General features: G+C 37.3%; 1 protein-coding gene across 1 annotated transcript; it reads left to right on the top strand.

The window, feature by feature from the left end:
- Positions 1-16: 16 nt before the first annotated feature.
- On the top strand, positions 17-18,249 carry tmprss6 (transmembrane serine protease 6). Its single transcript, XM_014990374.2, has 18 exons — positions 17-451; positions 2,595-2,727; positions 3,955-4,097; positions 4,722-4,789; positions 5,023-5,210; positions 5,302-5,343; positions 6,342-6,546; positions 6,684-6,820; positions 7,183-7,295; positions 7,388-7,497; positions 8,577-8,719; positions 8,803-8,901; positions 10,238-10,351; positions 10,556-10,672; positions 11,874-12,042; positions 13,289-13,566; positions 14,326-14,462; positions 15,847-18,249. The coding sequence occupies exons 1-18, from the start codon at positions 377-379 to the stop codon at positions 16,009-16,011; spliced, it is 2,436 nt and encodes an 811-aa protein (XP_014845860.2). The 5' UTR covers positions 17-376; the 3' UTR covers positions 16,012-18,249.
- Positions 18,250-27,923: the final 9,674 nt, after the last annotated feature.

The raw sequence follows: 27,923 nt of genomic DNA, 5'->3' as shown, positions 1-27,923 counted from the left end.
TCCCAACAGACTTACCTGTGCAGGGGGGTGTTGACTGGTTACCTTACTGTTGCCAGGCAATGCCATTAGTGCAACTGCGATGCACCTGACTCTCGCTCCTGTTGCTGTATGTGAATGATGCCAAACGCTGTGTGGGAATAAAACAAAGCCTTTCTGAGCTTTGCGGATGCCAGCCCTGCCTGACATCAACGTCCGAATTCAACCGATCTCTGGAAACCTTTGGACTTACAAACACAACAGGAGCTGCAGCGGAAAACAGCAGCTTTTACTGTTTGCAAGCTGAAAACTATTAATAAGAGTCTTAAGGTTGAACAATTGCGAGCCCTCCAGGAGGCTACAATGTCTACTCGGGCAACAAGTTACTTGGAGTGATTCAATGGCACTCGGGTGCGGCTCGAAGGAGTCCGTCTCTTGTGACCAGGAGGTTACACCTGCCACTCTGAGCAATGAGGTCAGTAATGCTGAAACCCCGAAAAAGAAAACTTTAACGCGCCGTCTAACATGCAGTTTTTATTGCCTCATATTTCATAACGGACGTCCTTGTTTATGGAAACAGAAACTTCTGCTGTGGTTTTAAGTGTAAATTGAAATCTAAGGACATGAGAAATGGGCTTTCACATGGCTTTAGTTTCATGCTAACTTTCAGGTTCCTGTACTCAAAACCCCTTCCTGTTATGTGTTCTTCAGCCACACTCGAGTTCAGGGGTTTTAAAACCGTCTTGTACACGATTTCACAGAAGCCTAGAAAGGGGAACTCCTTCATATATGCAATAAAGTATGGCTCAACTTAATGGAAAAAATTTGCACGTATAAAAAGGCAGGTTGACGTGTAGCTGCCACTCATGAGTCAGAGTCGGGTTTTGGTATTACTCTGAAGATGAGTAAGATAAGAGAAAGAAATGTGTGCTAAATATCAGAGTAGCCACTTAAAACATCTAAAGATTAATAGTCGGTATTACTGCAAAATATTTTAGCGTGCATAGTCATGAAAAAAGTTTTTAGAATTAATATGATGACCAGCAAAACCACTAGAAACTTTGAAAATACTAAGTTATACAGGCAAATATTCAGTTTCTAGTATAAGTTTTTCTACATTTTTGTACGACACATTTTTTACCTTTAAAACAGTAACATTTTAATTTCTGTTGTTTGTTTTTTTAACAGTATTTGAGCTTAATGTCTTTTTTGGTGTTTTTGTCAAAAATCCCTTTTTTTATAGAGAGCCAGAAAAGAAGAAGCATTGCAAACAAGTTCTTAAATATATAGCCACAGCTCCAAAACAATGGTGCTGTAGGGATGATCGACATTAAAATCAAGATTTAACTTGTGGAAAGTTGCAAAGAAGCATGGGAGAAAAAAAATCAGTGCAGAGATCTTCAAAGACATTCCTTAAAACAGCGTTTCCCAACCCTGGTCCTCAAGGCACACTGACCTGCATGTTTTAGATGTTCCCCTGCTTCAACACACCCCATTCGGAAGATTGCAATTAAGCAAAACCCTGTTAACCAGCCATCAATTGAAATCATTTGTGCTGAAGCACAAAAAATGGCTTCAGTCAACAAACAAGGAAGAACAATGTTGCTTCCTGTCCAAAGCAATGATGATACCCAGTTGTTAAAAATGTTCCTCATATGACCCAAACTAAAGGAAGACATGCGACAGACTAGCGACCTGTCCAGGGTGAACCCCGCCTCTCGCCCAAAACGTTCACTGGAGATAGACACCAGTACCCTTGCCCCACCGGGACAAGGGTACAGAAAATGGATGGATGGATGAAGGAAGACAAAAGTTTGACTTTAGTCTTTACTGTAAGCCAAAGCTTGTTGCAGACAAACTCTGTGTTCAGATTCAAGGATTTTGGCAAAAAGTAGAAAGTTTGGAACATCCCACAGATTTATGGATTTATAAAATTTACTGGGTTTCATTCTGCACTTCTCTCAAAAGATAAAACATCATTATTTATTCATGGTGAGGAAATTAAATGATGTTTTTATAAATATGCATATTCTTTTAATTTTCTGTTTTTATAAGAGTGAAATCCAAAAATATGTTTTTTAGAAAATTATTATTATTATTATTATTATTATTATTATTATTATTATTATTATTATTATTATTATTATTATTTTCTACATATCTCTGTTTAAGCAAATAAGTGTTGATGAATTTAACCAAAGCAGTTTCTAATTTAAACAGATCAAAAGTGTCAATTGAACATTCCTCATGTTCAAACAACATGAGGAACGGGAAAGAAAATATCACAAAATCACATCTTTTCTTAACCAAGGGAATTATTGAACATGACTTTGAACTTGTAGCGTCTCAGATTTACTTGCTTTCTGAAGTCAGATTGTTATTGTTATCTCTCAAAAATGTTACCCAGAGGAATAAAATAGCAGCTACCTTACTGTTAAGATTACGTTTGGCAACAATCTACAGGGAAACCACCTGAGATCTGTATTTCCCCCTGATTAACCAAGACGTAACACAAGCTAAACATGTTTTATATTATCTAAATTTATGTTTAGATATCATAGTAATTTATATTGGGGGGCACACATACTGTCATTTTTGTTTTGTTTTGTTCTAAGCAGGTAGGAGCTGCTACACAAAATGAAGAACTACATATAAAGACGACACGCACCTCCAAGTGCTTGCTTGCCTCCCTCGTCTTCCTTTTCGTCTTCCTTATAGCGGTCGCAGCCACACTGGCCTGGTACTTCCTGGGTGAGCGATTCTTTCTCAGAGTGGAATTATTCCTCTTTGGCCAAGCAAAGACTTTCGAATGTCTGAAATCCAAAAAAAAAAAAAAAAAAAAAAAAAAAAACAGAAATCTCCTCAGCAGTAAATTTTTTTTGGTCAGATAGTCATCTCAAACCTGGTGATGAACTGACTTCCCATGAATTCACCAAGTGTGGGGATGAAGGCAGGGGTTAAGCATGGCTGTGGTCAAGACAAAAGTAGCACTGTTGTTTGCTTATAAACGTTGTTGCTATATTTAGTGACTGTCCAGACGCCTATAGTGACTCTTTATGAAAAACAAAACAAGTGACAAATCTAGGGAGTTTTTCCTGTGTTGATTGAGACTTTTAGCTTTACTGTGTGACATAAAGTGTAAGTCATTGAATGAAGGCTTGTGAATCATTTGGTCTCTCTGCCGTTACACCAACATAAGAAAGGAAGTTCCACTGAGATCTTTATCATTGTATGAATTTAAGGTGAAAAACTGTCTTTTTCTGAAGCTCCTTAGGCCACCATCCACCTATACTGCCTTTTCAATCAGCTGTAAGGCAAGTGGTTAGACTATAATAATATAGACCTTCTGTTAGATATTATTCAGTAAAACATTTGAGACAATTTTTACATTTTGTTTTCCCAGTGAAAGTTGGGGTTTTGACCTGATGTCACATAAGTGCGAACAATTCGTAACACTTTATTTGAAGGGGGGTGAATAAGACTGTCATGACACTTTCATAAACATGACATAACACATGTCATGAACATCAATAAGTCTTCATGAATATTTATGACTGTTGTCATAAAGCGTCATTCGGTAAATTATGACACTTTTAATATAAAGTTGACATTCAAAATGCCTTTGTTATGACAACTTGACATTGACCAAGAAATCATTACTGATATAAATTTGTTATAAAAGTATCACTGATTGCTCTTTAAAAATTAGGTAACTTTATGTTATTAAAGGTAAAGTTTAAACAGTAATGATAAAGCGTCATAATTTACCGAATGACGCTTTATGACAACAGTCATAACTATTCATGAAGGCTTATTCATGTTCATGACAGGTGTTATGTCATGTTTATGAAAGTGTCATGACAGTCTTATTCACCCCCTTCAAATAAAGTGTTACCGAACAATTTAAAATGTGACAACAACTTATTGTCCATATGTACGGATTAAATTCTAATGTGTTTTGTTCTTTATATGTGACAGAATACAGTGTTTGGACGTTAGAGCCTCGTGTCCAGCAGCAGTACACGGCTTACTTGACCATCGTCAACAGGAACTTCTCAGCAGATCTGGCCTCTCACAATAACCCAACGTTTAAGACTGAAGCAAAATATGTACAGAACACGGTGAGCAGGAAACACGCTTTTCTTTCAATACTGGTTCACACTAATACATACAGTACCGGCTCTGAGATTCACTGACGCACAAAATGCACTTCCTGCCTTCAGAATAAAAGCACAGCAATGTTCTCTGTTTACTTTCACTTATCAGTAGCTGCGTTTCCATTAACCATAAAATTGCGCAAATTGAAATTACAAAAATAAATTTGCTAAATGGAAACATGCCGACTTAAAGAAAAACAAAACAAGTTTTTCAATTAAACAAAAAAAATGTGCTAGGATAAGGTGTTTTATCAGCCTATTGACATAATGTATTTTGTAAATCTGCAATGGAAACACTTTTTACGAATCACACAAGTCACATGATCAAAAGCCAGATGTTACTACTGGCAAAACGTTGAAGAAGACAACAGGAAGAAATAGCATTCCATTTCTTATTTAATGGCAACATCGCAATTGTGAAATTGTGTTTTTCCGGATATTAGTAGAATAGAGATGAAGATCTTTGCACTTTTGTGATGGAAACACAGTTGGTCACACTAAAATGTGAAAATGAAATCACACCAATTCAAAACACAGGATTAAATAAAGGCTGCTGAATGTTAAATAATGTGTTTTTTTATCTTTTAGTTAAAGAAGATCATGAAAGCCTCATCTCTTTCCAGATACTTTAACTACACCACTGTCTTTGCATTTGGGTATGTGGACCTCTGTTTTTCTTGAAGTATTAGAGTAATAAAAGCTGAAACCAAATTGACTGAACTTTACTTCATTTTCATAAAGTATACACCTAAAACCCACCTCCTCTGACAGTGGGTGATGTCTAAGTCAATAGTGAAAAGTGCTTATGAGTTGCAGAGCGGTTAATTTTTATTCATTTATTTCTCTATTATCAATTATGTTAATTTAAGGCTTGTCTGTGTTCCTGCAGGCAAGGCAGTGTGGTGGCTCACTTCTGGATAGTGCTGTCGGTCCCCAGCAGTCACGTAGGAAAAGTCACAGTAGAAGAAGTCGCCAGAAGCCTGGAGGACGGCCTCAGGTGGTACGGAAGGTCACAGCGTGGGGAGACGGCAAACGTCAATGGCTTCCTGTTCCACCTCCCTACCCTGTGTGTTACTGGTGAGACACAGAGTTATGAATGAGATCGTGAAACAGATCGTATTCCTGATATAATTTCAGTTTCATTGGTTTTTTGTTCACCTCCCCACAGAAACCGACTCCAAAGTTGTAGAAGTTTTGACATCTTCGTTTGGTATCACATTTTTCTTTTTTCCATTTCATCATTTTTTTACTTTGTAATTTGTTAATTTTATCATCACTCTGTGGGTGTTTTGTCATATAGCGAGCGTCACTAAGGGCACAAGTAACATGTTTTTAGATCCGTCTTTCTTGTCATTAGGTTGGAATCGATGCGGATTTTTATTTTTAGTGTCATTTTCCCATCGTTTCTAAGATACATTTCATGTTTACCTTTCCATCAAATCTTAAAAATAGAAATAAAATGGTGGTTCTTTAAAAATGACACAAATTTCCAATAATAGACATTTACCTAAAATTATGAGTTGTCCTTTTTCATGAAGTCGTTTGTTGCTTTCAACAAGTTTTCTTTGGATGGCCTGTGAGTAAACATGGCCCTTTGGGTTGTAAATGTTGTAGACTCCTGGATCAGTTAATATAATCTCCAATATATATATATATATATATGTACTCAAATCTTTAGCTGTAAAGTGAAAAGAGTTCATATACTGAATTAGTATGAATACTTTCACAACGCAGTGAAGATAGATAAATGTTTTTATGACAGATAAAAGAAAAATGTTTTAAGTAAGAGCCAAGCAGCAGGTTGATGTAATTTTAGGCTGATTTAGTGAAAAACCACAAATTAGAACAGAAGACAGAACAGCTGGCAGATTGTCATACCCGCCATGTTTTATGCAGCTGAATATTATCAAGGAATTTATAAGTGGTCATTTAGCAGAGGCTTTTAGTCAAAGCAACTCAAAAGAAAAGAAAAACAAGATTTTGTGAAATTATTTTGGTGTTAGCGTGTGGTACCAGAAAGACACCGCATGAAACTAATGCAAATATCATGGCACTACGGTAGTCATCCTGCAATAATTCAGTATTCATTTTTCACTATTTAGTTTTCATCTTTTGATGAGCCCTTAAAGGGTAAATGAAGGGTTTCTTCTTATTATTATTCTTTTTATTCTTAACATTAATTGTAAGTTCTGGCTTCTTCGTCCTCAGATTGTTACCGTTACCAGAAGGTGGTGTCCAGCAGCCCCATGGCTCTGCGCGGCCCTGAAACACATCGGCCCTCCTGCTTGTGGCACCTCCAGACCGACCCTGGGTCCCAGCTGGAGCTCCACATGGAGTGGCTGCTCCCCGAGTGCCGAGACCGGCTGGTGGTGTACGACTCCATCACCCCCTCCGATCACCATCTAATTACATCGTAAGTTGTTGGGTTTTTTTCCAACAAATACTACCAACTCGATCGCTTTAAGATCTGAGCTCTATGAAATTCAAAATTCATGACCTCAAAAAGAGAACAATCATGTGGCTACATTTCAGCTTTGTTTTCTACTGAAGGATGTATGGCTGCAGCAGACACGAAGACGTGGTGCGCGTGCTCTCATCCAGTGAGTGGATGACAGTGGTTTGGAAAAAAGGCCTTTACAATTACAAGGACCCATTTTCTTTGTCTGCACAAGCTTGGCCCCAACAGGGTAAGACTGAAGCTGTCTGAAAGAAATACTGTTTATGCAGCTGTGGTGTAGTTTTCAAAAGCAACATATTCTGCTATTATGTTGCAGTCAAAAGCTGTGTTTCCATTACAAACGTGCGAAAAACGCTGTCAACATTCCGCTGTCAAAAAAACAAAATTTCAGAATTAGTCTTTCCACTGAATAAGCGATTAAAATCACATCACGAGTAAGTTCCTTCACGCAATGTCATTAAAAAAAACATGACAACAAGTTTGTTAAGTACACATTTTCATTAGCAAACCACATGCAGCTGAATTCCTGAATTTCATACTGCAAGGGCAAACGGATTTATAACCCAGATTTTTTCTGCTCGGTATTCTCAGACTGCATCTCCTCCATTCAGCTGAAGGAAGTACAGGGGGTGCAGGGGACTCTGCAGACGCCTTTCTTCCCCAGCTTCTACCCTCCGAACACCAACTGTACCTGGACTTTCATCGTCAGAGTCCCTTCCATCCGTACCTCTACAATGTTTCTTTTAACATGTAGTTACAGCCGGTAAAATAAACCCCATTTCCTGTTTTCTCTCAGATGCCGGGTGCAGCGCTGGGTTTAGCTCTGGAGTTTGAAGGCTATGAGCTGAGCAGAGCCAGCTACAACCAAGCCTGCACCCAGGGTCAGTGGGTCATCCAGAACCGCAGGTATGGTCTTTTACAATTAGTCTGGATGGCCCTCTTTTTCCACTGTTCAACTAAACCACTGGTTTAAACCACAAACAGAAATCTAATTATAATATGAAGACTTTACAGAATCCTAAGTGATTTAAAATAGAAAAATGTATGTGTATTTTAATGTTAGACAGTCAGTGAAAGAAAAAACAAACGTCTGGCTTCATAAATATTTCTGTTCCTTTATAAAAAGGTCTATTTCAGTAAAGTCCAGGTGCTGCACCGCTGAAGTTAAAAGGCAGGCTTATGGTTAAGGCCCACTTCTTTGTTTTTCTTCCTCCATTTAGACTACATATGCAGGTGGCAGCTAAAAGGCCAGTACACATTACAAAAAATTTTCTGTTAACTATATTTTTCACATTGTGCATCTCAGTTTAGTTGTAATCACATTAAATTATGTCCATGTGTCAAAACATTTACTATATCACAACTTCTTTAAAGCCTGACTGAATCCCATTCCCAACTAAAATACGTTTTTGTAACTACAACTTCAGATATATTTTTAAATAATATTTTTTAAATCATTTACAAGACTCAAGTGAGGGGACTTTCAGTTGTCTGAACACAAGGTGGCACTATTGTCTCACTAAAGCATCTTAATACATCTAGTGATCTTTTTACAGGTTTTTTTTTTTTTTACCTGCAGGTTTCATATTCTCATCTTTATCTACAGAATATATTTTGATCAGTCAGAGGCAAAAATTTAATCAATCTATTTGGATAAAAATATATGATTTTCATTTTACATATCGTCTAGCGTAGGTTGTTAAAAACCACTCAGGTATGTGAACATTAACCGCATGATTGCGTGTGTGTGTGTGTCTGTACAATGTGTGTTTGTGTATTGTGAATAGAAAATAACTCATAGTGTTGTATTTTCTTTCTAATTTTATTACTGTATATCCATTTTTGCAACTAGCAAAGGTACTGCAGATGCAAATTAGCTTTTGCTAAAATCTGGTTCAGTGCATCAAATGGCAACATTTATGTTTGAGTTCTACATTGTGCCTTTTTTGTCATTATAAAAGAATCGATGCTGGTTGAATTCTCAGGATGTGCGGTACCAGAGGTCTGCAGCCGTACTGCGAACGCCTCTCCCTGCTCACGAACTCAACCACCGTCGTTATGACCTCTGAGGTGTCGCTGACCGGGCCGGGCCTTCAGGTTCACTACAGTGTCTTTAACCTTTCCGACCGTAAGTCGTGGATGCAGGAAAGATTCCCGAGAAGAGACCCTTTCTCCAACGTGAGTTTTTGTTCTTGTTTTCTGTGTGTGCAGCTTGTCCAGGTCAGTTCCTGTGCACTGTGAGCGGACTCTGTGTCCCCCTGTGTGATGGAATCAAGGACTGCTCCAATGGACTGGATGAGAGGAACTGTGGTACGAAGTTTAGATTTTAAATTCATAAGTGCATATGTCATCGAGGCTTTTCAACAAGGGAAAACAGTTAGACACCGTCAAATCTATAACTGAAATATTCGACACAGAGGCGACCGTTTTGTTGCCATTTCTAGAGAGCTGGCCCAAGGACCCAGATGCCCTTTAAAAACTCCATATTACAGATCTCAGAAAATTGTGGTGTTTGTAGTGAAGCTTACCAAATTGTTGAATGTATTATTATTACTTACTGATAACTAGTTCATTGATTTATAAATGTCACCAAAGTAAATATCTAAAAAGCAAGTTAAATGTTCAGCTTACCAACTTTATATTTACCTCCATTTTAAATATGGGTGTTTTCACACCTGATAATCCGGTAGACTCGGTTCAATTGGGGATCAAAGTTGCAACATTTGATAAATTTTCAGGTGGTGTGGTTCACTTTCACACTGCCATGTGTGAAACGATCCAAACTCTTTCAAAAAACTGTTTCCTGTTTGCCTCGCCTCTGGTGGGGCTGCACCCAAAACCACTGAAGGAAATGACACACGAGCCTCCAAAAATGACACTGAGCGCAACTTCCTGCTTGGCAAAATGTAAACAAAAATAGAGTAGGGTCAGATATTAGCGGGTTGGAGCACTTCTCTTTTGTATTTCACAAAAGAGAAATGCTACATTGTTCCCTCTAGCGCTAGCATCATGCATTTGATTTGGTTATAGTTACCCAGAATGCCCTGCACTGTTGTCCTAAATATTTGTCTTCCTAACTAAATAGTTAACTTTAAACCAAATTTTTAGTTTGAAGTTAACTTATATGGAGATAAATATTAATATGGTGAACAAAATATTTATCTTGCTAACTTAATAGTTAGTATCAAGCAAACTATTAAGTTACTTGTACTTATTTACCTTATTTTATAAAGCTAAATAATTAGTTTAATAACTAAATATTTAGTTTGGAGCTAAATGATTAACTAGATGATTAACTAAATATGTTTCTTGCTAATTAAATATTTGACTTCAATATAAATATTTAGTCTGTTGGCTAAACATTTATTATAGCTAAATAATTACCTTGCTAACTGAATATTTGTAGTTTGAAATGGTCACATTTATAAATGAATAAATAACATGGTTTGAATATGATTTTGAAAAAAAAAAAGTCAATTTTTTTTCTTACAGGCTAAGTAACTCAAATAACTGTGCAAACGGCACCTCATACAGTACCAAATGTATTTATTTTAAAAATCTATTTATTTAATTTTTAATCAAAAGTAAAATTTATTGCAATGTTTTATAAGACATGTGCAAAGCGATACTTTGTCATGTGTTTCAGTGTGTGTGGCACAGTACATGTGCCCCGAGGACAGTCAGTGTGTCGACTACTATAAAGTGTGTGACCAACACCCAGACTGCCCTGAAGCCTCCGACGAGATGAACTGCACTGCTGGTAACACTCTGACCTCCAAGACTCACACACAGGCATTAGAAGGAGCATGAAGAAAAGCTCCCTTTCCTTTAATCTTTGCAGTGAAGTAATTCAAAGCAAGCTGCTTGTGTTAATTAGACGTGAAACATTAAGTTACAAAATCTCTCCACGTTAGATTTCCTGAACAGTGTTGGGTTGTCAGTGTGTGCCTGTTTGTGTGTTCAGGAGTGGAGTGTACAGATATGACCTACGTCTGCGCTGATGGGACGTGCCTGAAGAAGCCGAACCCAGAGTGCGACTCAGTCACCGACTGTCCCGACGCCTCGGATGAGAATCGATGCGGTGAGATCAGACGAAGTTCCATAAACTAATCTGGGTTTTATCATAATTACTATGTGGATATTATCAGGGTAGCACTTTGTTTTGCATGTAGACCAATCAATCATACTCTTACAACTAAATATTATTCATTGTTTTCCTTTTAAAGGGGTAGTATGTAAAAATATATTTTTTTGAGCTTTACATCATGCTATGTTATTCTTTTGTTAAAAACATACCTGGAGTGTTGATTTGATTCTTTCATGCATGTTTGAGAAATCCTTTGATCTCCCTTGGCAACCATTCAGCTGTGCGAAACGCCTGGGTGGACCTAGCTCCGCCTTTCAGAACGAAGCTCCTCCTTGGAACTGCAGTTTCCAAGCTTCCGAAAACTGAAAGTTTGTTTCAGATTTGTGGTTCATAAAAACTGAATGCGTCTTCTCTGTGTTTGATTGTGGTTCTGGGGATGTGGAACAGACCAGAAGCACAAGACCTGAGAGGTCTGGAAGGGTTGATACCATGACAACAGGTCTTTAATGTATGCTGGTGCTAGACAGTTCAGTGATTTATAAACTAACAGAAGTATTTTAAAGTCTATTCTCTAAGCTACATGTAGCCAGTGGAAGAGCTTTAAAACCTTCCACTAGGAAAATATAAGGCTGAACTCTAAATGTTACTGAGTTCATAGTGATGGAGTAACTCCAACCATTTTAGTCGCCACCTTCTGCTCATGAAAACTTTATAACTTGTTTGAGTAAACATTTCCAAATAAGGCTGGCTCCTTCAATGTAAATGCTTGAAAGCAGCCATAAAGGAAATGCAGTCAGAGCTTAAAAGCCCCCATGTATTAGAACAATGCAACACTTGGCCTTACCTTGCGGTTTAATAAATAAATCCATCACATTTTGAATTAGGTCGCTGAGATGTTTCTGTTGAGTTATCTGAGGATTTAAGGGTGTGCATCGGTGCAGAAGCATTAATGTCTCTCAAACTTGTTTACATTTTTTCAAGTTAGAACCAAACACCAATCTGTTTTATTAAGACGTGCTGATAGAACCACATAAAGTACACAATTGTGAAGTGGATGAAAAATACAGTTATCTTCTACTTTTTTGTTATATTAAGTTCTTAAAAGAAGTTTGTAGCTGCGACGAGGCAAAATGTGAAAGGTTTAGAGGGCAGGAATACATTTCAAGGTGTTTTTTCAATGTCTGCCCATGTCCAGAATGTGGCCTGAGACAGTTCTCCACCCGCATCGTCGGGGGCAGTGACGCCTTAGAGGGGGAGTGGCCCTGGCAGACAAGTCTGCAGGTGCGAGGGACCCACATTTGCGGAGGAGCACTGATCTCCAGTCAGTGGGTGGCGTCGGCCGCCCACTGCTTCTACGACGACAGGCGAGTGCCAACAGCAAACAGACAACCCGAAGCGCTTTGTTGTTGCAAATGTCATGTTTTCACTCCCTGCCTACACTTTGAAGAATGCCCTTTCATTTCCCTGTTGCCTAAATCAGGATCGTCTCTTTGTTTTCTTTTAAAGTCCCTCTGTGTTTGGCTCAAGTGATGGATAAGGATAAGGATGTAGGAGTTAAAACCGTCTCAGAGTGAGTGAGGGAGCGATGTGAGTGAGTGCATTTCTGCTCTTATCTGCACCCGTCTCTCAAAAACAGCTCAACCGGGATGCAGCCCAAAAGAATTACGGCAATGTTTTGCAGGAGGATTAACACTTTTTAAAATTTTCTTGGGAAGGATTAAAAGTTTTTTGAGTTGTACTGTTTAAGTTTGTTTGATTGATATGGATCAAAAATCAGGGTTGAACACAGTGGCACCCCTAAAGGAGGTTCGGTGGGGTATATGGCCCCCAGCTGAAAATCTTGCTCAATCCACTGGACCCTTCCTAGGGAATCATGTTCAGGTCACAGAAAGGAATATAGTCATGTTCTAACAAAGCATAAATGCAAAGCCTAATAAATTAATAAATACATTTATAAAATTAAAAATGTATTAAAGCTGCAGTATGCAAGTTTTATATATAAAAATATGTTCTACTTACTTGTTAAAATTATCATTATGCCATGACAGTATGAGACATATGATAATATAATCTGTGAAAAGGTTGAGCTCATCTGCCTGTGTGTAAGCTGTACTAGTAACTTTTACAAAAATATATTTTTCCATATGTGTTCAAACTGTCACCATGTTGTGACAGTGAAATATGAGACAGATAATCTGTGTAAAGATGAGCCTCCTCCACCACCTCTGCATTATGTTTCCAGTTTCTCTTTCTCTCTACCAAAAACTCGATGAAAAAAGTCTTCTGTCTAATGCTTTGGTCTCAACTAGCCCTTTTTTTAAAGGACAATTTTGTTTACAGAGACTTAATATTTCATTTTATTTGTCATTTCTGTTTAATTTATTTATTTTGGATATATAAAACATCTTCCGGTTCCAGTGTTAAATGATCATTAGAAGTTAAATTTAATTATCTTTGAGAATGTCCTCTTGCATTACTATGCAATGTATTATTTTGTCTCAAAACAGTAATATAATGTTTTATCGATAACTTCTGTGACGATTTATGGTCCTGGAATATTTATCACCATGACAACAGGCCTTTACCCTCTCTCTGATATTCCCGCTGCAGTGTGTACTCCCCCTCGGTGTGGACGGTGTATCTGGGTAAACTGCTGCTGAACCGCAGCAGCTCCATAGAGGAGGTGGCTCGGGTTCAGCAGATCCACCTCCACCAATACTATGACAGTGAGTCCCACGACTACGACCTGGCCCTGCTGAAGCTGGACCGGCCCGCATACGCACTGCTGACCGGACACGCTCGGCCCGCCTGCCTGCCACCGCCCACCCACCAGCTGGAACCGGGCCTGCTCTGCTGGGTCACCGGCTGGGGAGCGCAGCGGGAGGGAGGTGAGCTGGCCAACAGGTCGGAGGTCTCGGGAAGAAAGCAGAGCGACCCACGAATAGAAGCAAAACCAAAATACTACAGTGTCTGGAAAGATCATTGAATTCAATGTGTATCAGAGCACGCTTGAGGAAAATGTGAGATAATCTTGGAAAAGATTAAAGCTGAAGTAAAACTGGATGGGGTGACACGACAATGACGTAAAACGTACTACTAAATTGAATTAAGAAATGAAGAGACCAATTCTGACATAAAGCCCAGATCCTTGATTTCATTGAGATGCTGCATGGTAGGATGCCAAATTTACTTTTATTTTGCTTGATATCAAGATCGTGAATGTTCTCACAGGGCCGTTAGTGGCAGAATGTATTAATAAAATATGAATAAATAGCCGTCTCTGCATTTAATAAGAACTTAAGATTAAATAACGTTGAACATCTTTCTAAATTAGCGCCACAAAATTAGTGATTTTGACTGCGAAAAAGTGAAAATCAAAAATTTTGTGGCACTATTTTGGAAATACTTGCAAGGAATTTTTATATTTCCTCTAAAGCAAATATGAGTTTTTGTTACTCGTCACATCGATCACAGACTTTGACTTGACTTCCAGTGAGGCTGAGGAAGACGGGAAGTAGAAATAAGAAATATTGCCGCCTGTAGGTGGGCACTAGCAATGACTTTAACCCAATGTCTTTCATGCTTCTTGTGAAAAAAAGGAACTGATAACAGAGTGATCCTGATGTCTGACCTCTGACCCCCTGCAGGCGGAGCCAACAATGTTCTGCAGAAAGTGGACGTTCGCCTGGTCAGCGAGGAAGCCTGCGTTCGCTCTTACGGCTACCTAGTCACTCCCAGAATGCTTTGTGCTGGTTATCGTAGTGGAGGGAAAGACGCCTGTCAGGTACAGACATATAAACATAACATAACACTAAGTGTTTGCTAACCAATCTGCATTGGTTAGCAAAGAAAAACTGCATGTCAGACTACAGGCAGTGAACCACACAACCCCTCTGTTTTTCTGATCAAAGGAACTTTTTTTCCTCTCTGTACATTTTGTTGTTTTGACTAAGTTTTAGTAACATTGGGTGGACAGACACACATCTGTTTGGTGACATGCAGAAATTAGAAACATGTCCACTGGCAACTGAATAAGTAAAAACGCTTGATTTAAAACAATGTTCTAAGTGAAACGTTCTCCTTCATATGCAAACACCTTTACAGATCTATCCATGTACCCACTTCCCAAAAAGAAAATGGAAATTTGTTCCATGTCTTACTTTTATAGTTGCTTTCTAAATTACTTACAATTCTTTACCAATTGTACAGCTTCATTGTTTTCAAAATCTGTTTGAAATAAATGTATTTTTGCTAAATGACAGAAAACTTACCAAGAATATTTCGTAGAATTTCTTTAGTAATTTTCCTCAAATTCAAACTTTTACACACATTTGGTAAGTATCAGTGATAGCTGTCTTTTAAAATGTATGTTTTGGGTCAAACCTTCTAGGGTTTCTTCCTCAAGCTGGAGTTCTGGCTCATTCCTCCTGAAAGAGCTGGTGGAGCTGTTTGTAGGCCGCCAATCTCACACACGCCTTTTCAGAGATTCCCACAACTTCTCCAAACTGTTGAATTCGAGGAACGTTACAAAAAACTTTTTTTTAATTTAAATATTTCTGCCAAGTTTTCTGGCATTTACCAAACTGAAGCAATTTTAGTAATTCTAACTAAGCTAAAGCAAAAGAAGTTTGGTCTGATTTCACTTCAGACACTAAGAAAAAAAATATATGTGTGTTGTTACTCAGTTTATGTTATTATCTGGTTTCAACCATACCTCAAAAAACATAAAGATGGCTCTAGGAAGTCTTGACTGAATTAACTTTTCTTACTTTTATTTGCAAAATTTTTTGAAAATTGTGTCATTTTCTCATTTTCTTAATTCATTATTATACAGTTATTTGTGTCATTAATAACTATAAAAACTATGACAGCTTTGTTTGTAACTTGACAACATATGACAAGGTTCAAAGGGTATAAATAACTTCGTACGGTACAAATATATAAAATACATTGTTTCGGTTACGGTGATCTGTCACAAGATACAGGTTGATATGCGTTTATTTTCTACTAACGCTAAAGACACCTAGCAGTATTCCACAATGAAATTCAGCTGTATTACAAATAATAATAAAATTGTATAATAATAATAACTAATTTACCTCTTTAGACAGCATGAAGATTTTTGTATGATATTTCTCCATCTTTAATTCTGTGACTGTCTGTGCCAGGGGGACTCTGGCGGACCCCTGGTCTGCCAGGAGCCGTCAGGGCGCTGGTTCTTGGCCGGAGTGGTGAGCTGGGGCAAAGGCTGCGGCCGCCCAGATTACTATGGCGTCTACACCCGCATCACCAGACTGACCAACTGGATCAAGCAGGTCATCAGCAGCCCGTAAATCACTGGGGATCAGACCCACAGCGGCGATGCATGTGTTTCAACCAATCAGAGAAGTCTCTAGGTAAAATGGTGGAGACTTCTGTTTAAAAGTCAACAAGTAATAAAGCTTATATCATTATTTATTTGGCAGCTTTAAAACTAATTTGGACAATTTTTGTCCCTATTACTTTTAAATCCTGTATTCTGATATAGATATATATATATATATATATATATATATATATATATATATATATATATTATATATATATACACACACACACACACACACACACACACACACATATATTAGAGGTGTGCCGATCGATCGACCACCAATCATAATCGGCCGATTTCCATGTAAAGTGTATGATCTGTGATCGCCGATCACGGTCTCTTGTTGCCGATCACACAAACCGATCACCTGCATCTCATTTCGCAGCAACAAATCCTAAGCGATGTGGAACTATAACGCACTGAGTGAATGGGGACGTTTGCGTGTTGCGGCGGAAAATTACCTCGGGGTGAAGCACGTCAAAATGCATCAACACGACGAATCTAATATGGCATAAAAACATTGTCATACTTGACGGAGTTTGGCGACATCGAGGCTCACTGCAGTAAAAAAAAAAAAAAAAGACATACGGAGGATCAGATGGCAGGTAAAGCAGCGCACAGCTACAAACACTCACCCGGATAAGCATGACAGTCAGAAAGCTAAACAAATAACCCGCAAAATTATTTAAGTCTTCGAGCTGTGATGTAAGACGCTGGTTCTGCTCTCGCTGTTGAACCGCTGCTACGCTACAGGTGGTAATATTTCACAGATGGAGCTTCGCTTCTGCTACACCTGGTAGTGACTCTCACACCAAATCTCTGATTAAAGCTGCAGCATCTAACTTAAAAAATAAATTTTACATACGTATTAAAACTTTCGCTGTCATAACATGAGACAGATAATCTCTAAAAAAATAATCGATCTCCTCCCTGATCTGCATAATTACTCCGCTCAGTCAGAAACAGCCAATCAGAGCTAGCAGTAATCAGCTAGCCGCCATGCTATCAGGAAGTTTTCATTCAGTAACTCTGGATTGTTTATTGTAATGGAACCTGTTTTTGCCTTTGAATGTTAAGTTTTATACTTGAATTTTTTGGCAATGTTGAGAGGTTTTATTTTGGCTCTTTGCATTATTTAGCCTCTTCAGAGCCTTCATATGTTATCAGTCTGTTAAAGGTAGTATTATCAATAGCAGTACAATTTGCACAAAGCCTGTTTTGTTTTGTTTTTTCTTGGAAAAAGTTATTAAAAACAAGTTTTTGTCTAAATTAAGGTGAATTCACTGTTCCTTTTCTACATAATGTAACCGGTAGGGCTTACGATTAAAAAAATAATAATTATGTGATCGGTATCGGTGATCGGCCGTGATGACCTCCGTGGGTGATCTGAATCGAAATCGGCAGGAAAAAATCTGATTGGCACATCTCTAATACACACACACACACACACACACACACACACACACACACACACACACACACACACATATAACACACACACATATATATATATATATATATATATATATATATATATATATATATATATATATATACACACATACACACACACACACACACATATATATATATATATATATATATATATACACACACACACACACACACACACACACACACACATTTTCCCCTTTAAAAATATATTTGTAATAAACAATACAAAGGAGGAGAAAAAGTTTATGAAAATGCTAACAGCTGAGAGTAAATGTACAACTGAGAATGAGAATTTTATGCTTTCAGAACAAATCCTTAAAAATGTGTTTATTTTTTTACATATGGTTTTTGCCCAGGGAGACACTGCCTATGGGGGACCACAATGTAAAAAAAAAAAAAAAATCAAATCTGTGTATTCTAGCCTAATTGTATTTTGTTGTTTATGAATATGTCCAGTCAATTAGGAGTGACTGCCCCCATGTGGTGAATACAATGAAAGCACTTAAAAAAAAATACTGTAAAGTCATATTCAATAATATTGGATATGACTGTATGTTTGTTGGATTGAAATTACCTTTAGAAATAACATCCTAAAAAAACATATCTTTTTTTATAAGGCCCATATTTCTGTATTAAATATGTTTTTTATTGTCTGATGGAACATTCTAAATTAAAATGTCGTATTTTCATTTGCTGTACGTAGAAATCATCATAATTAGCATAAATAAAGGCTTTCTAGCATCCATCTAAGTGTAATTAATCTATATAATGTGATAAAGTTTTAAAATAAATTGACCAACTCTAGCACTTCATATTTGTTATTTCACTGAAGTTAGTATATGGTTTGAAGGTTATGAATAAGCACAAAATTAAAGGTCTAGTCTATTTTTTAAAGTGTAGACAATATTTCACTCACTCTAGCTCAAATTATCCACTTTTTAAATCATTCATTCATTAAACATATAAAAACACAAAACTTGCACTCAAAATTCTTTTTTTCGCCTCTACCTCAAATTGAAAAGCTCAATTTGCACCTCGGTTACAGCTTGTAATTAGTGAAACTCAAACTTTAATTTAAAAAAGTTTCATTGATCAGATCAGTATTTTTGCTCAATCATGCAGCTGACATGTAATTGTTTAAACATGCGTCACTGTTGGAGAGTGCAGAACAAGTTTGGGTTTTGACGTCTAGATTCCAACTTTATAACTGCATGTCCATGTTGCTCAACTTGTCATGGAGTGATGGGTGTCTCCACCCACTGAAAATGTCTTCCAGCATGCCAGGGAATAAGGAGACAGTATCTGAGCCTAGAGGTGGATTCTGAGTGAAAAACAGCTGAAAATAGCAAAAAGCAGCAAGAGAGATCGAACTGGCTGCCTAAACCAGATATCACCTGATTTCTTTTTGCCAGGGCCTCAGTAGGAAGTCGGTATGTGATTGGTTATATGTGGGGTAGCAGGAGGAGGGTGATGTTTTTCTTTTTTTTCCTCATTAAATAATTTTCAATGTACCATCATGTGAACTTAGAACAACTAGACATAGACTTTTTCCACTTTGTTTCATGTCATGAAATAAAGTCATGATTGCTGAGGGTCCAGTTTCATCATATGTTCCGTTACCATATTTGAACACTTCTTTTCCATTTATAATCACATAACCCAACAAATAAAACATTGTTGCGTATCCTTCCAGTTCAAGAGTATCACCCTGTGAGCGACCAGTGAAGCAAAGGCAACAACATTAGACTGACAATGGTGGGACACTGAAAATCGCGAAGGTCCAAATCCAAATTTCTTTTACCAGTATGAGAAAAGCATTGAAGATAGCGTCCCAATAGTCACATTAGGCGATGCGAGATCAAACATGTGACTAGCGGGGACCGATGATCATCATCCAGGGTAGCGTATGTCAGCCAGTTTGACTTTAGTTAAATGATCACAGTGAAACACTTTAAGCTGTGTCACACGTATACAAACATACTTTCCATTTTTAACAAGCAAAAATGTCTAAATACAAAGTTAGATAAATTGAACAAAAAGGACAGCTGTGTGAAAGAGGGTTCTCACCAACTCTCACCCCAGAATCCAAAATACCTTAAACATGCTGCTTCTATTGATCACAAGGTCTCCAGGTTATAACATGGACGTTATAAGATCTATATATTATCAAATCTTTCACAATGTTCCATAAAACCCACTTTAGCAGAAGCAACCACAGCACTTGTCACTGGTATAAAGTTGTCAACTTCATACTCCTCAATCCGGGAGTTCCCTCAATGCACATCTGTTTTGACAGGTTTATGAAGAAACAAACATCAATTTGCTTTTAAAAGCTTTTTTGGCTGCTCATGCTTCATACATCTACATCACACTTAATGTGTTTCTCTTTACCTCGCATGTCATTTACATCAAAGATTCTTCTGAGTGCCTCCAAAATGCAGCCAAAGCACCACAATTAGTCCTTTCACCACAGTTTGAGAACCATCTCCAACAAACACTTTCAGACCTAAATATAAAATTTTGTAATTTGTCACCGTGGAAAGTAAATTCACCTGAAGTATTATGCAAGCAAACAGCTCTGGATATGAATACCAACATCATTCCTGGAACCGTAATGATGAAAACTCCATCACTTCAGCCGTTCATGCACCAGAGAGTAACAGCGCTCTCAGCTGAAAACCAATGAATCTGCAGCCAAGAACATACATCACTCGACAATATTTTATTAATCAAAACACGGTGCTAATGTGAGGTGCAATGCCTATATTAGCACTCCAGCTGTTTCTTCATTCTGGCTGAACTTCGTTGGCATGGCTTTGTTTCAAGCAGACTTGTTTAATTTCAGGCATTTCTGCAATTGTCTTATGCTTCTCTCTGTGGAAACGAGTCCCTATCCTCAGGGAAAGTTTCCTCATCCATAAGTTCCCATTTTGAGCTTTTACTAGGCTGTAAAACATTGCAGTAGTTCTGCTCTATGAAGCACAACTACAGCCACAAAACAAGACTTCAGTGAGAACAGACACGATCAATCAAAACAACTGCTTCCAGTAATGTTTGAACTACCCACAGTTTCCTGTTTGGTGTGTTTCAAATAGCCGTGATGGTTGGGATGCATTTGTAAAACCGTAACTGAGCAAATATTTCTAAGGGTGCGTTCACACCAGTCGGCTTTCATCAAACTCTAGTCAAGTCCGGTTCGTATGGGGAGGTCTGAATGGGAGAAGGCCCACTCTAGTTCAAGGAAAAACTTAGAAAGCAGGGCATTCTGGGTAATTACAGCCAAAACAAATATGCTAAGCTAGCACTAGCAGGAGAAATGGTCTTTTACCAACGACAGAGATATCCTACAGCCGCTAACATCTGACACCACTCCATTTGTCTACTTCTGCGGTTTTTGTGTCATTTCTTTCAGTAGCTCTTGGTGCAGCGCCAACACAGGCCAGTAGGGGGAAAGCTTTTTTAAGGGTTTGGTTAATTTAACACAGTAGACTGTGAAGGCAAACAGCAACAGCTGAAAATGTAACAAATGTTGGAAATTTGGTCTACCGGACTATCAGGCGTGAAAACAGCCTAAGAACAATGCTAGGCACAAGTAAACATTTTATTTACCTCAGGTGTCTGGTGAAAAACAAGTAGATAATTTTCGAAATTTAGACTGGACTACGTTCATAAGCAAGTAGGGGTTCATAGTAATGTTTTTAAAAAAACAAGAAATTGTCTGAACTGTCAGGATTATATTTACTATTTTTCACCACCATTAGTTCAATAAAGGAGTATCAATAAATACTAAGGAATTTTAAAATATGACTAAATATGTGTATTACAAATGGGTTTGCTTTTCAAGAGCAGACCCCAAAAAATAATAGTCACTTTTATTGTTATCACAATAATACTAGAAAATATTGTGATAAAATTCGTATCACCCACTCACATAAGCAAAGCATTGTTAATACTACATGGTCTCAGACTGTTTGTCTGCAAAGGTAATTTAGATTTTTATCATTAAAAAACATTGCCTTCACATCTACCCTATTACATATATCTAAACCAGTTGTAGTGCATGAAGTGAAACAGACTCCCAATTTCACACAAATCACCAGATATCCTGATATTAAGTTCACACTGACCTCCAAAAATGTAAGACTTCTGCAAAAAAAAAAAAAAAAAAAAGTGTGTGTCTGGGTTTGTTGTTTGTTGTGCTGCATAATCGACTGTGCCAGACTCAGCCTTGGGGAGGTTAATCATTTCCATGCCACTGATAGACAGCTATGCTAAAAAGAGTGGCAGCTGGGGAGGAGAAGTAAACAGATCGTTCTGCCAAAGGATGGCCAGAAGCTCCTTCAGATTTTTCCTCTGCTGGGTCAAATCACCAGATATGTGGGAATAAAGATTCATATAAACGAGTGAATAATGTAGAGAATGAATTAGCATTGCATACCAAAGACCAGTAAACCTAGAGTGGGGTGTTTATTAAATATTTGGCATGGATTCAGCTTGTTGCTCTATTGCATTTTCTTTCTTTTTTTTAAAGGCAATTATGAAAGATGAATTTAGTTTAATTTAAGCTAATGAGGCATAATGATACTCGTCATTACCAGACTCAAGCTCTCCTTTCATGCACTAACTACAATATTTATGAGCCGATTTCAGCATATTTCCATGAGTTACACTTGGAATTAAAGGGAAGGCGCTTGTATCAAGTGACATGCCATTTCATACATTGTGTATAAATACACAATGAATTATGTTTTGAAGTTTAGCTGAGCATTAGCATGTAGGTTTCACTTCTGGATGGATTGATGTTAGCAGGAAGTGGAAAGGAAAAGTCCCCTCAAGATGTCTGTTATCTTTCACAGATCATTGAAACTCATCTTCATCTTCATCATTAAACAAAACAAATCAATCCGCAGCACAAAGAAGCAAAAGCTGCTAGCTTTTTAGAACGTTTTTGGAAAATTATATTATCAGATAAATGGTGTTGAGTGAAGAGGTAAGCTTGTATTTTACCCAAGAAGAGGATAAATCCTGATATGACTGAAACTATTAAAGAGGAAGTGTTATGTAAAATTACATTTTTTGAGCTTTAGTTCATGTTATCATGTGATCCCCTCTTATATGGGGTGTTGCCTTGATTGTTTCATGCATGTTTGAGAAATCTTTTAATCTCCATGGCAACCATTCAGCTGGGTAAAACGACTGGGTACACCTAGCCCCACCTTTGAGAGCTAAGCTCCTCCTCTGAGCTACAGTTTCGAAGCTCCCGCCTCACAGAGCAGTCCCCCGGTGACTTCCCCACACAGCTCCTTCAGATTAGCCGGTTAGCAAACATCAGGCGAAACAGCACATCTTCTGAGCTCATAATACGAGCTACTTCTCATACAACACTGGTAAAAACGTTGTTAAGGGGTTAATAGAGGAGCCATGTTGTGACAACTTCCTGGAGGCAGAGTTTCAGAAAGAGCAGGAGTTTCTTAAAAAGACAGAGGCCCAATTTCAAGCCGTTCATTTACCAAGTCAAATTTCTTTTAAGTCATATTTGACAATACATAAATACATAATACTGCCCCTTTAATGATACGCATTTTAACAGGAGATACCACCAAGTCTTTCTTCAGAGGATGTACCCAATGTTTGTTTGTTTTTTTCCATTTCGAGCAGTTTATCGGTGCTGAAATGAGAGAAAACAGAGGAGTGAAGAACATCGAGAGCTGAAGCTTTGAAAAACAAAAACAAGCTGTGGTCACTGTTTTTCTTCTGTTTTTTTTTCTGAGTATGACTTCCAGATGTTTTTGTGGTCACTCAGCAACTTTTGGAGATTAGTAGACTTTGTGTTTCTCTATAGTTTAAAGGAGGATATGGTTTGACCTTTGCAGTTATTTCTATTCTATGCTTGTTTCACAATAACTTTGTGAAAGTGTTGCCCCCCGAACTGGTCAGGCTTCCTGTAACGGTGCTAAATTAGCTTTAGCTCTAAAGGAATTAGGTATAGCTATGACTTTAAAATAAATCCCAAAAGCTTCACATAAAAATAAAAAATAAAAAAACTAATAGGGTTTTATAAACAGTCGTATCAAATGACCCCGACTCCCTGTTGCTGCTCTGTCACCACATGTACTTCATGGACTGACGTTGTTGAACGAGAGTTAAGTGCACTTTTACAAGCTTTTCTTACCGGGTTGCTGTGTTCTTTAGTGCCATGAACAAAACATTTTCTCTTAAAGATCAAAATGTTAAATCCCTTTCGTTTTTACAATAGTTGCTCTTAGAATGTGCTCCTTTACTGGTAAAGTTCTCATTACTCACTTCTTTCAAGCTTCACCGCTTCTCTTTACTCTGGTCCGACGAATGTTTACATCCCGCGGCGATGAGGAGGAGGTGGATGTTGACCTTTCTTTCCAGTGCCTGATGTGTAAAACATAAGTTTTAGCACTCTCTGAAGACAAACGGAGCTCGTAACACTGCAACTAAATTCTACTGATGATGTAGGGAAATCAGCTCCCGACACATTTAACTCTCTTCTGATTGACAAAAGCTAATAGCTCTTTCTCAGACTGACAGGAGATGAACCCCAATGGAGGGACGTTATCCTGTTCTGGTGAGGTTTTAACGTCAGTAACTTAGTGATGGATGTTCATGTTCTAACAAATGAGTCGACAGATAGCACTGCTCCCACACAGAAATTACAATGAAAACTCAAACAAAAACAGCCAAATATACCAGAATCCTAACTTGTAAGTACCAGGAGAGAAGAATTTATATTTTTCTTTTTCTATTTTGTTTTTTAAGCAGCAAACTCTAATTTTCTGTATGCAGAGTCCCCTATGGGTCATTTAGATTTTTATTTTTATTTTGTGTTACAACCCAAAACGTTTGTATTTCCTCACAATATTTCTGTGTTTTCTCGCAATAATGTATTTACTAGTCAATTCATGCTGCATTTTGAATACTAAAATAATTTTTGCTACAATATGAAGTTTTTGTAAGGCTTTTACATCTTATGTTTGAGATATCTTAAGTTTTATATCTTTTTCTTTAGATAAAGATAAAACGCACCTCAAATACTTCCACTTGGACTGGCTTTCCATCCATTCTCTAAGACGTACACAGAAACTTTCTGTAAGAAGGAAAGAAAGAAATTCAAAAAGAAAAATTTAATCTATCTGGACTATATTTTTTGGAGTTGTTTTCACAGGGTAATAAAGTCATCTGACAGTTTTGGTTGAGTCTTTTTCATGTCAGTAGTCAGAATGGTTAATAAAAGGTCATTTTCATTTGTAGTCTCCTCTCCACCGAAAGAAATTACACAAACATGAACTTTGAAGGCAATAGATCAAAATTCAACCAGTTTTCATCCCCAAACAGTTAAGAATGTATGAGCACGTTTTCACTCAGGCATTTTAAAGGCGAACATGTGTGTAATTTTAAAATGACATTTGTTATCACTGAGACTGTGTACAAAATAGGCTGTATTTGCTAATTTATTGCCATGAACAGAATTGGGAGGGAGGAAGTGATGTCACAGGTTATGGGCACAAAAATCTAATAAATTTCCCAAAATTATTGTATTTCTTTTTGAATAATCATTTGAAGATTAAAAGAAGGCAATAAAATCAAGAAAATAAAAATACATAAAATTAACAAGTGAGAGATTTTTAGTGGAATACTTTTTTTTTCTTCCATGCTACATGTGCAACAAGCAAAGTCTCAGTTTTTTATGAGTCTCAGTCTATTCACGGAATGGAGCCGTTCAAAAGAATCGAATTGTTTGTGAATGCCGAGTGAAATTAATGCTACATGAGTGTTGGCAGTCTTGGTTTATGCTTACATACATGCTAAAGGGCTACAACTGAAAGACAAGTAATATTTTGCCAGAGCTCTTATCATGGACGAAAACATTAATAAAGGCTCCCAAGTTAAACATCTGGCAGTTTTTAGCTAATGTTAGCCTCATAAGCATATGCTAACATTAGCATAATAGTCTGCAAAGACATTTATGCATTATATTTTATGAGAAAAAAATAATATGTAATAGTAAATGTGAATATTAAAGGCCTCCATGACACATGAAAATATATCGAAGACGAATAACTCACCTTTAGAGAAGCTCTGCTTCTTCCAATATGCAAGTCCGCAAATGTTCTGGAAGCTTCCCTCGCTACTTTAATGCGCATGCGCACTGCTGCGCTCTTTCACACTGCCTTACGTCCAGTTTACACGCAATAACTTAGTCCTGTACCTCTCAGGCAATGAAACAATGAAATGAAAGCAAATAAGCAATCTAACTAACATATTCTGGATGTAAAAGTTCAGATGAGACCAAAATTGAACTTCTTATCAATATAAACAAAAGTAACTGTTCATTACCTTAAACAAACTATCCTTACAATGAAACACGGTGATGGCTGCATGATGTTGCAGGCACAGGAATTAATAACAGATGGGGGGGAAAGTGACCTGGTCCAAGAAAAAAATCTAAATTGAAAATCTGTGGAATTTACCTAATTTTGCAAAGAAAGGAATTACATAAATGTTTATACACTTACAAATATTACAACTGTTATTGCAAAGTATTGATTTAGGGGCCATGAATATAAATGTACACCATAGGTTCCAGATTTTTATTTTATAAATTGCAATTTATTTCCTACTATCGATTAAAGTCCAACTGAAATACATTCATGGTTTTCGAAAACTCTTTCAAAGCACTGCAAGTCAATTTTGTCTTTTTAAAACAGTAGATTATTATATATTTTTTCTCTTTCTCTTCATGTAACCTTTTCTCCGTCACTCCCTTGGGATCCTCTCCCCGGATGATGGTTTCCACAGCTGAAGCCTGTGTGGGTGTTTTTGCTAACAGTGGTTCGGATTTATCTTGGGAGTAGTGGTTAGGCTCAGAAGGACGTGGGAGGAGGGTGTTTCAAGTGCACAGAGGTCACAAAGAATATATGAGCGCAGAGGACAAAAGGATTTGTAAAAACAAACAATAAAAAACAACAAGCCAGAAATTTGAAGACAGCATTTTTTACATTATAGGTTTTTTTTTAGGTGTGCTAAAATGTTTCTCTTTATACTTCCCATTTTTTTTATTACAATTTTATAGACAAAAAAACAACACTTTTTTTGTAATTCTGCAACCTTTTACAGTAACTTGACAAAACAATAGGCAGAGCAGTCTCTGGTTAAACTATTTGAGTTTGTTTAAATAAAAAGAAAAGTATTCAAATCTTCTGCTAGATCTTACTAAATTATCCATTGAAAACTCTTTATGCAACAACTCTGTTTGGGTTTTAAAATCGCTTGACAAACTACCTCAGGAATAAAACCGTTAACACATCAAAAGTCAATTAATGAAACTTTCTCTGCCACTTCAATGGCTTTAAAGAAATCAGAAACATTCCCATATCAAATCTACAACTAACACAAAACTTTCTCATTGAGTCAATAAATCAGTGGTTACATGGCAATTTATTTTCTTAAATATATATTTAAGAAATTTACTTGCACTTTTTGGAGAAAATGCAAGGCACTTTCTCCTGGTTTTGGTTTTTCTTACATCAAGTTAAAGAAAGCTCCTGCCGGAAATGCTGAGAGTCAGATATAACATATTGCATACAGGGATCATTTCTGACTTAAAAATACTGCATTGATTAATTTGACCTACATCCACTGCCTGAGGAAGTGAAACTTGACCTCAGGTCTGCAGCTGTAGTGTAATGGTGTGTTGAGTCATACATCTGAACCGTTCCAGAGTCCATCAGTCCATTCCAGAGTTATGAGATTTATAAATGGAACGCATACCCATCAATCCTGTTTTCAGAAACAATGGGACGAAATTTACTCCAGTGAAACAACATAAAGCTGAGAGATACCAATAGCTTAAAAGTTTTTATTGGAATATGTGGAGAATATATTCATTATTTTACCCCGGAACTCACTGAAAGATTCTGTGGTTATTGGGGGAGAGACAAACAACGATGTTTAACACAATGTGACTTTTAAAGCGTTTTTCAGTCATGCTGAATTTTAGATGACATGAAGGTTTTAAAATGACAAAATCTGTCTATCAGTTTCTTGCAAAGTTGGAAGTGCCAGTTAAATGGAAAATAAAACATGTGAGATAAAAGCAAAGTGTGGTAAAAGAGGAGGCAAACCAAATAATGAGCTCAACTCAGATATACTGTAGAATCGTTGAAATAAACAAGCTCTATTTAAATGATTTACTAGCAGGTCAAGTAGTAATCAGATTTGGGTCTGGCTCGCTAAACTGAGCCAAAAGTGTGTTTGCTCATAATTATGATTTAACAAGGGATGCTTGGGCAAGGTTGCTTTACATAAATTATTACCTTAAAGTTATTAATTTTAAAGTATTTTAAAAGTACTTTTTTTGTTTTCTTTTACATGTTAGCTATGTCCTGATAG

Source organism: Poecilia mexicana, unplaced genomic scaffold, assembly GCF_051168715.1.
Source record: "Poecilia mexicana isolate PSO_F unplaced genomic scaffold, ASM5116871v1 scaffold_2, whole genome shotgun sequence".
NCBI classification, from domain to species: Eukaryota; Metazoa; Chordata; class Actinopteri; order Cyprinodontiformes; family Poeciliidae; genus Poecilia; species Poecilia mexicana.
Note: the sequence above shows the minus strand (reverse complement) of the source record. Positions and strands in the feature narration are given on the sequence as shown.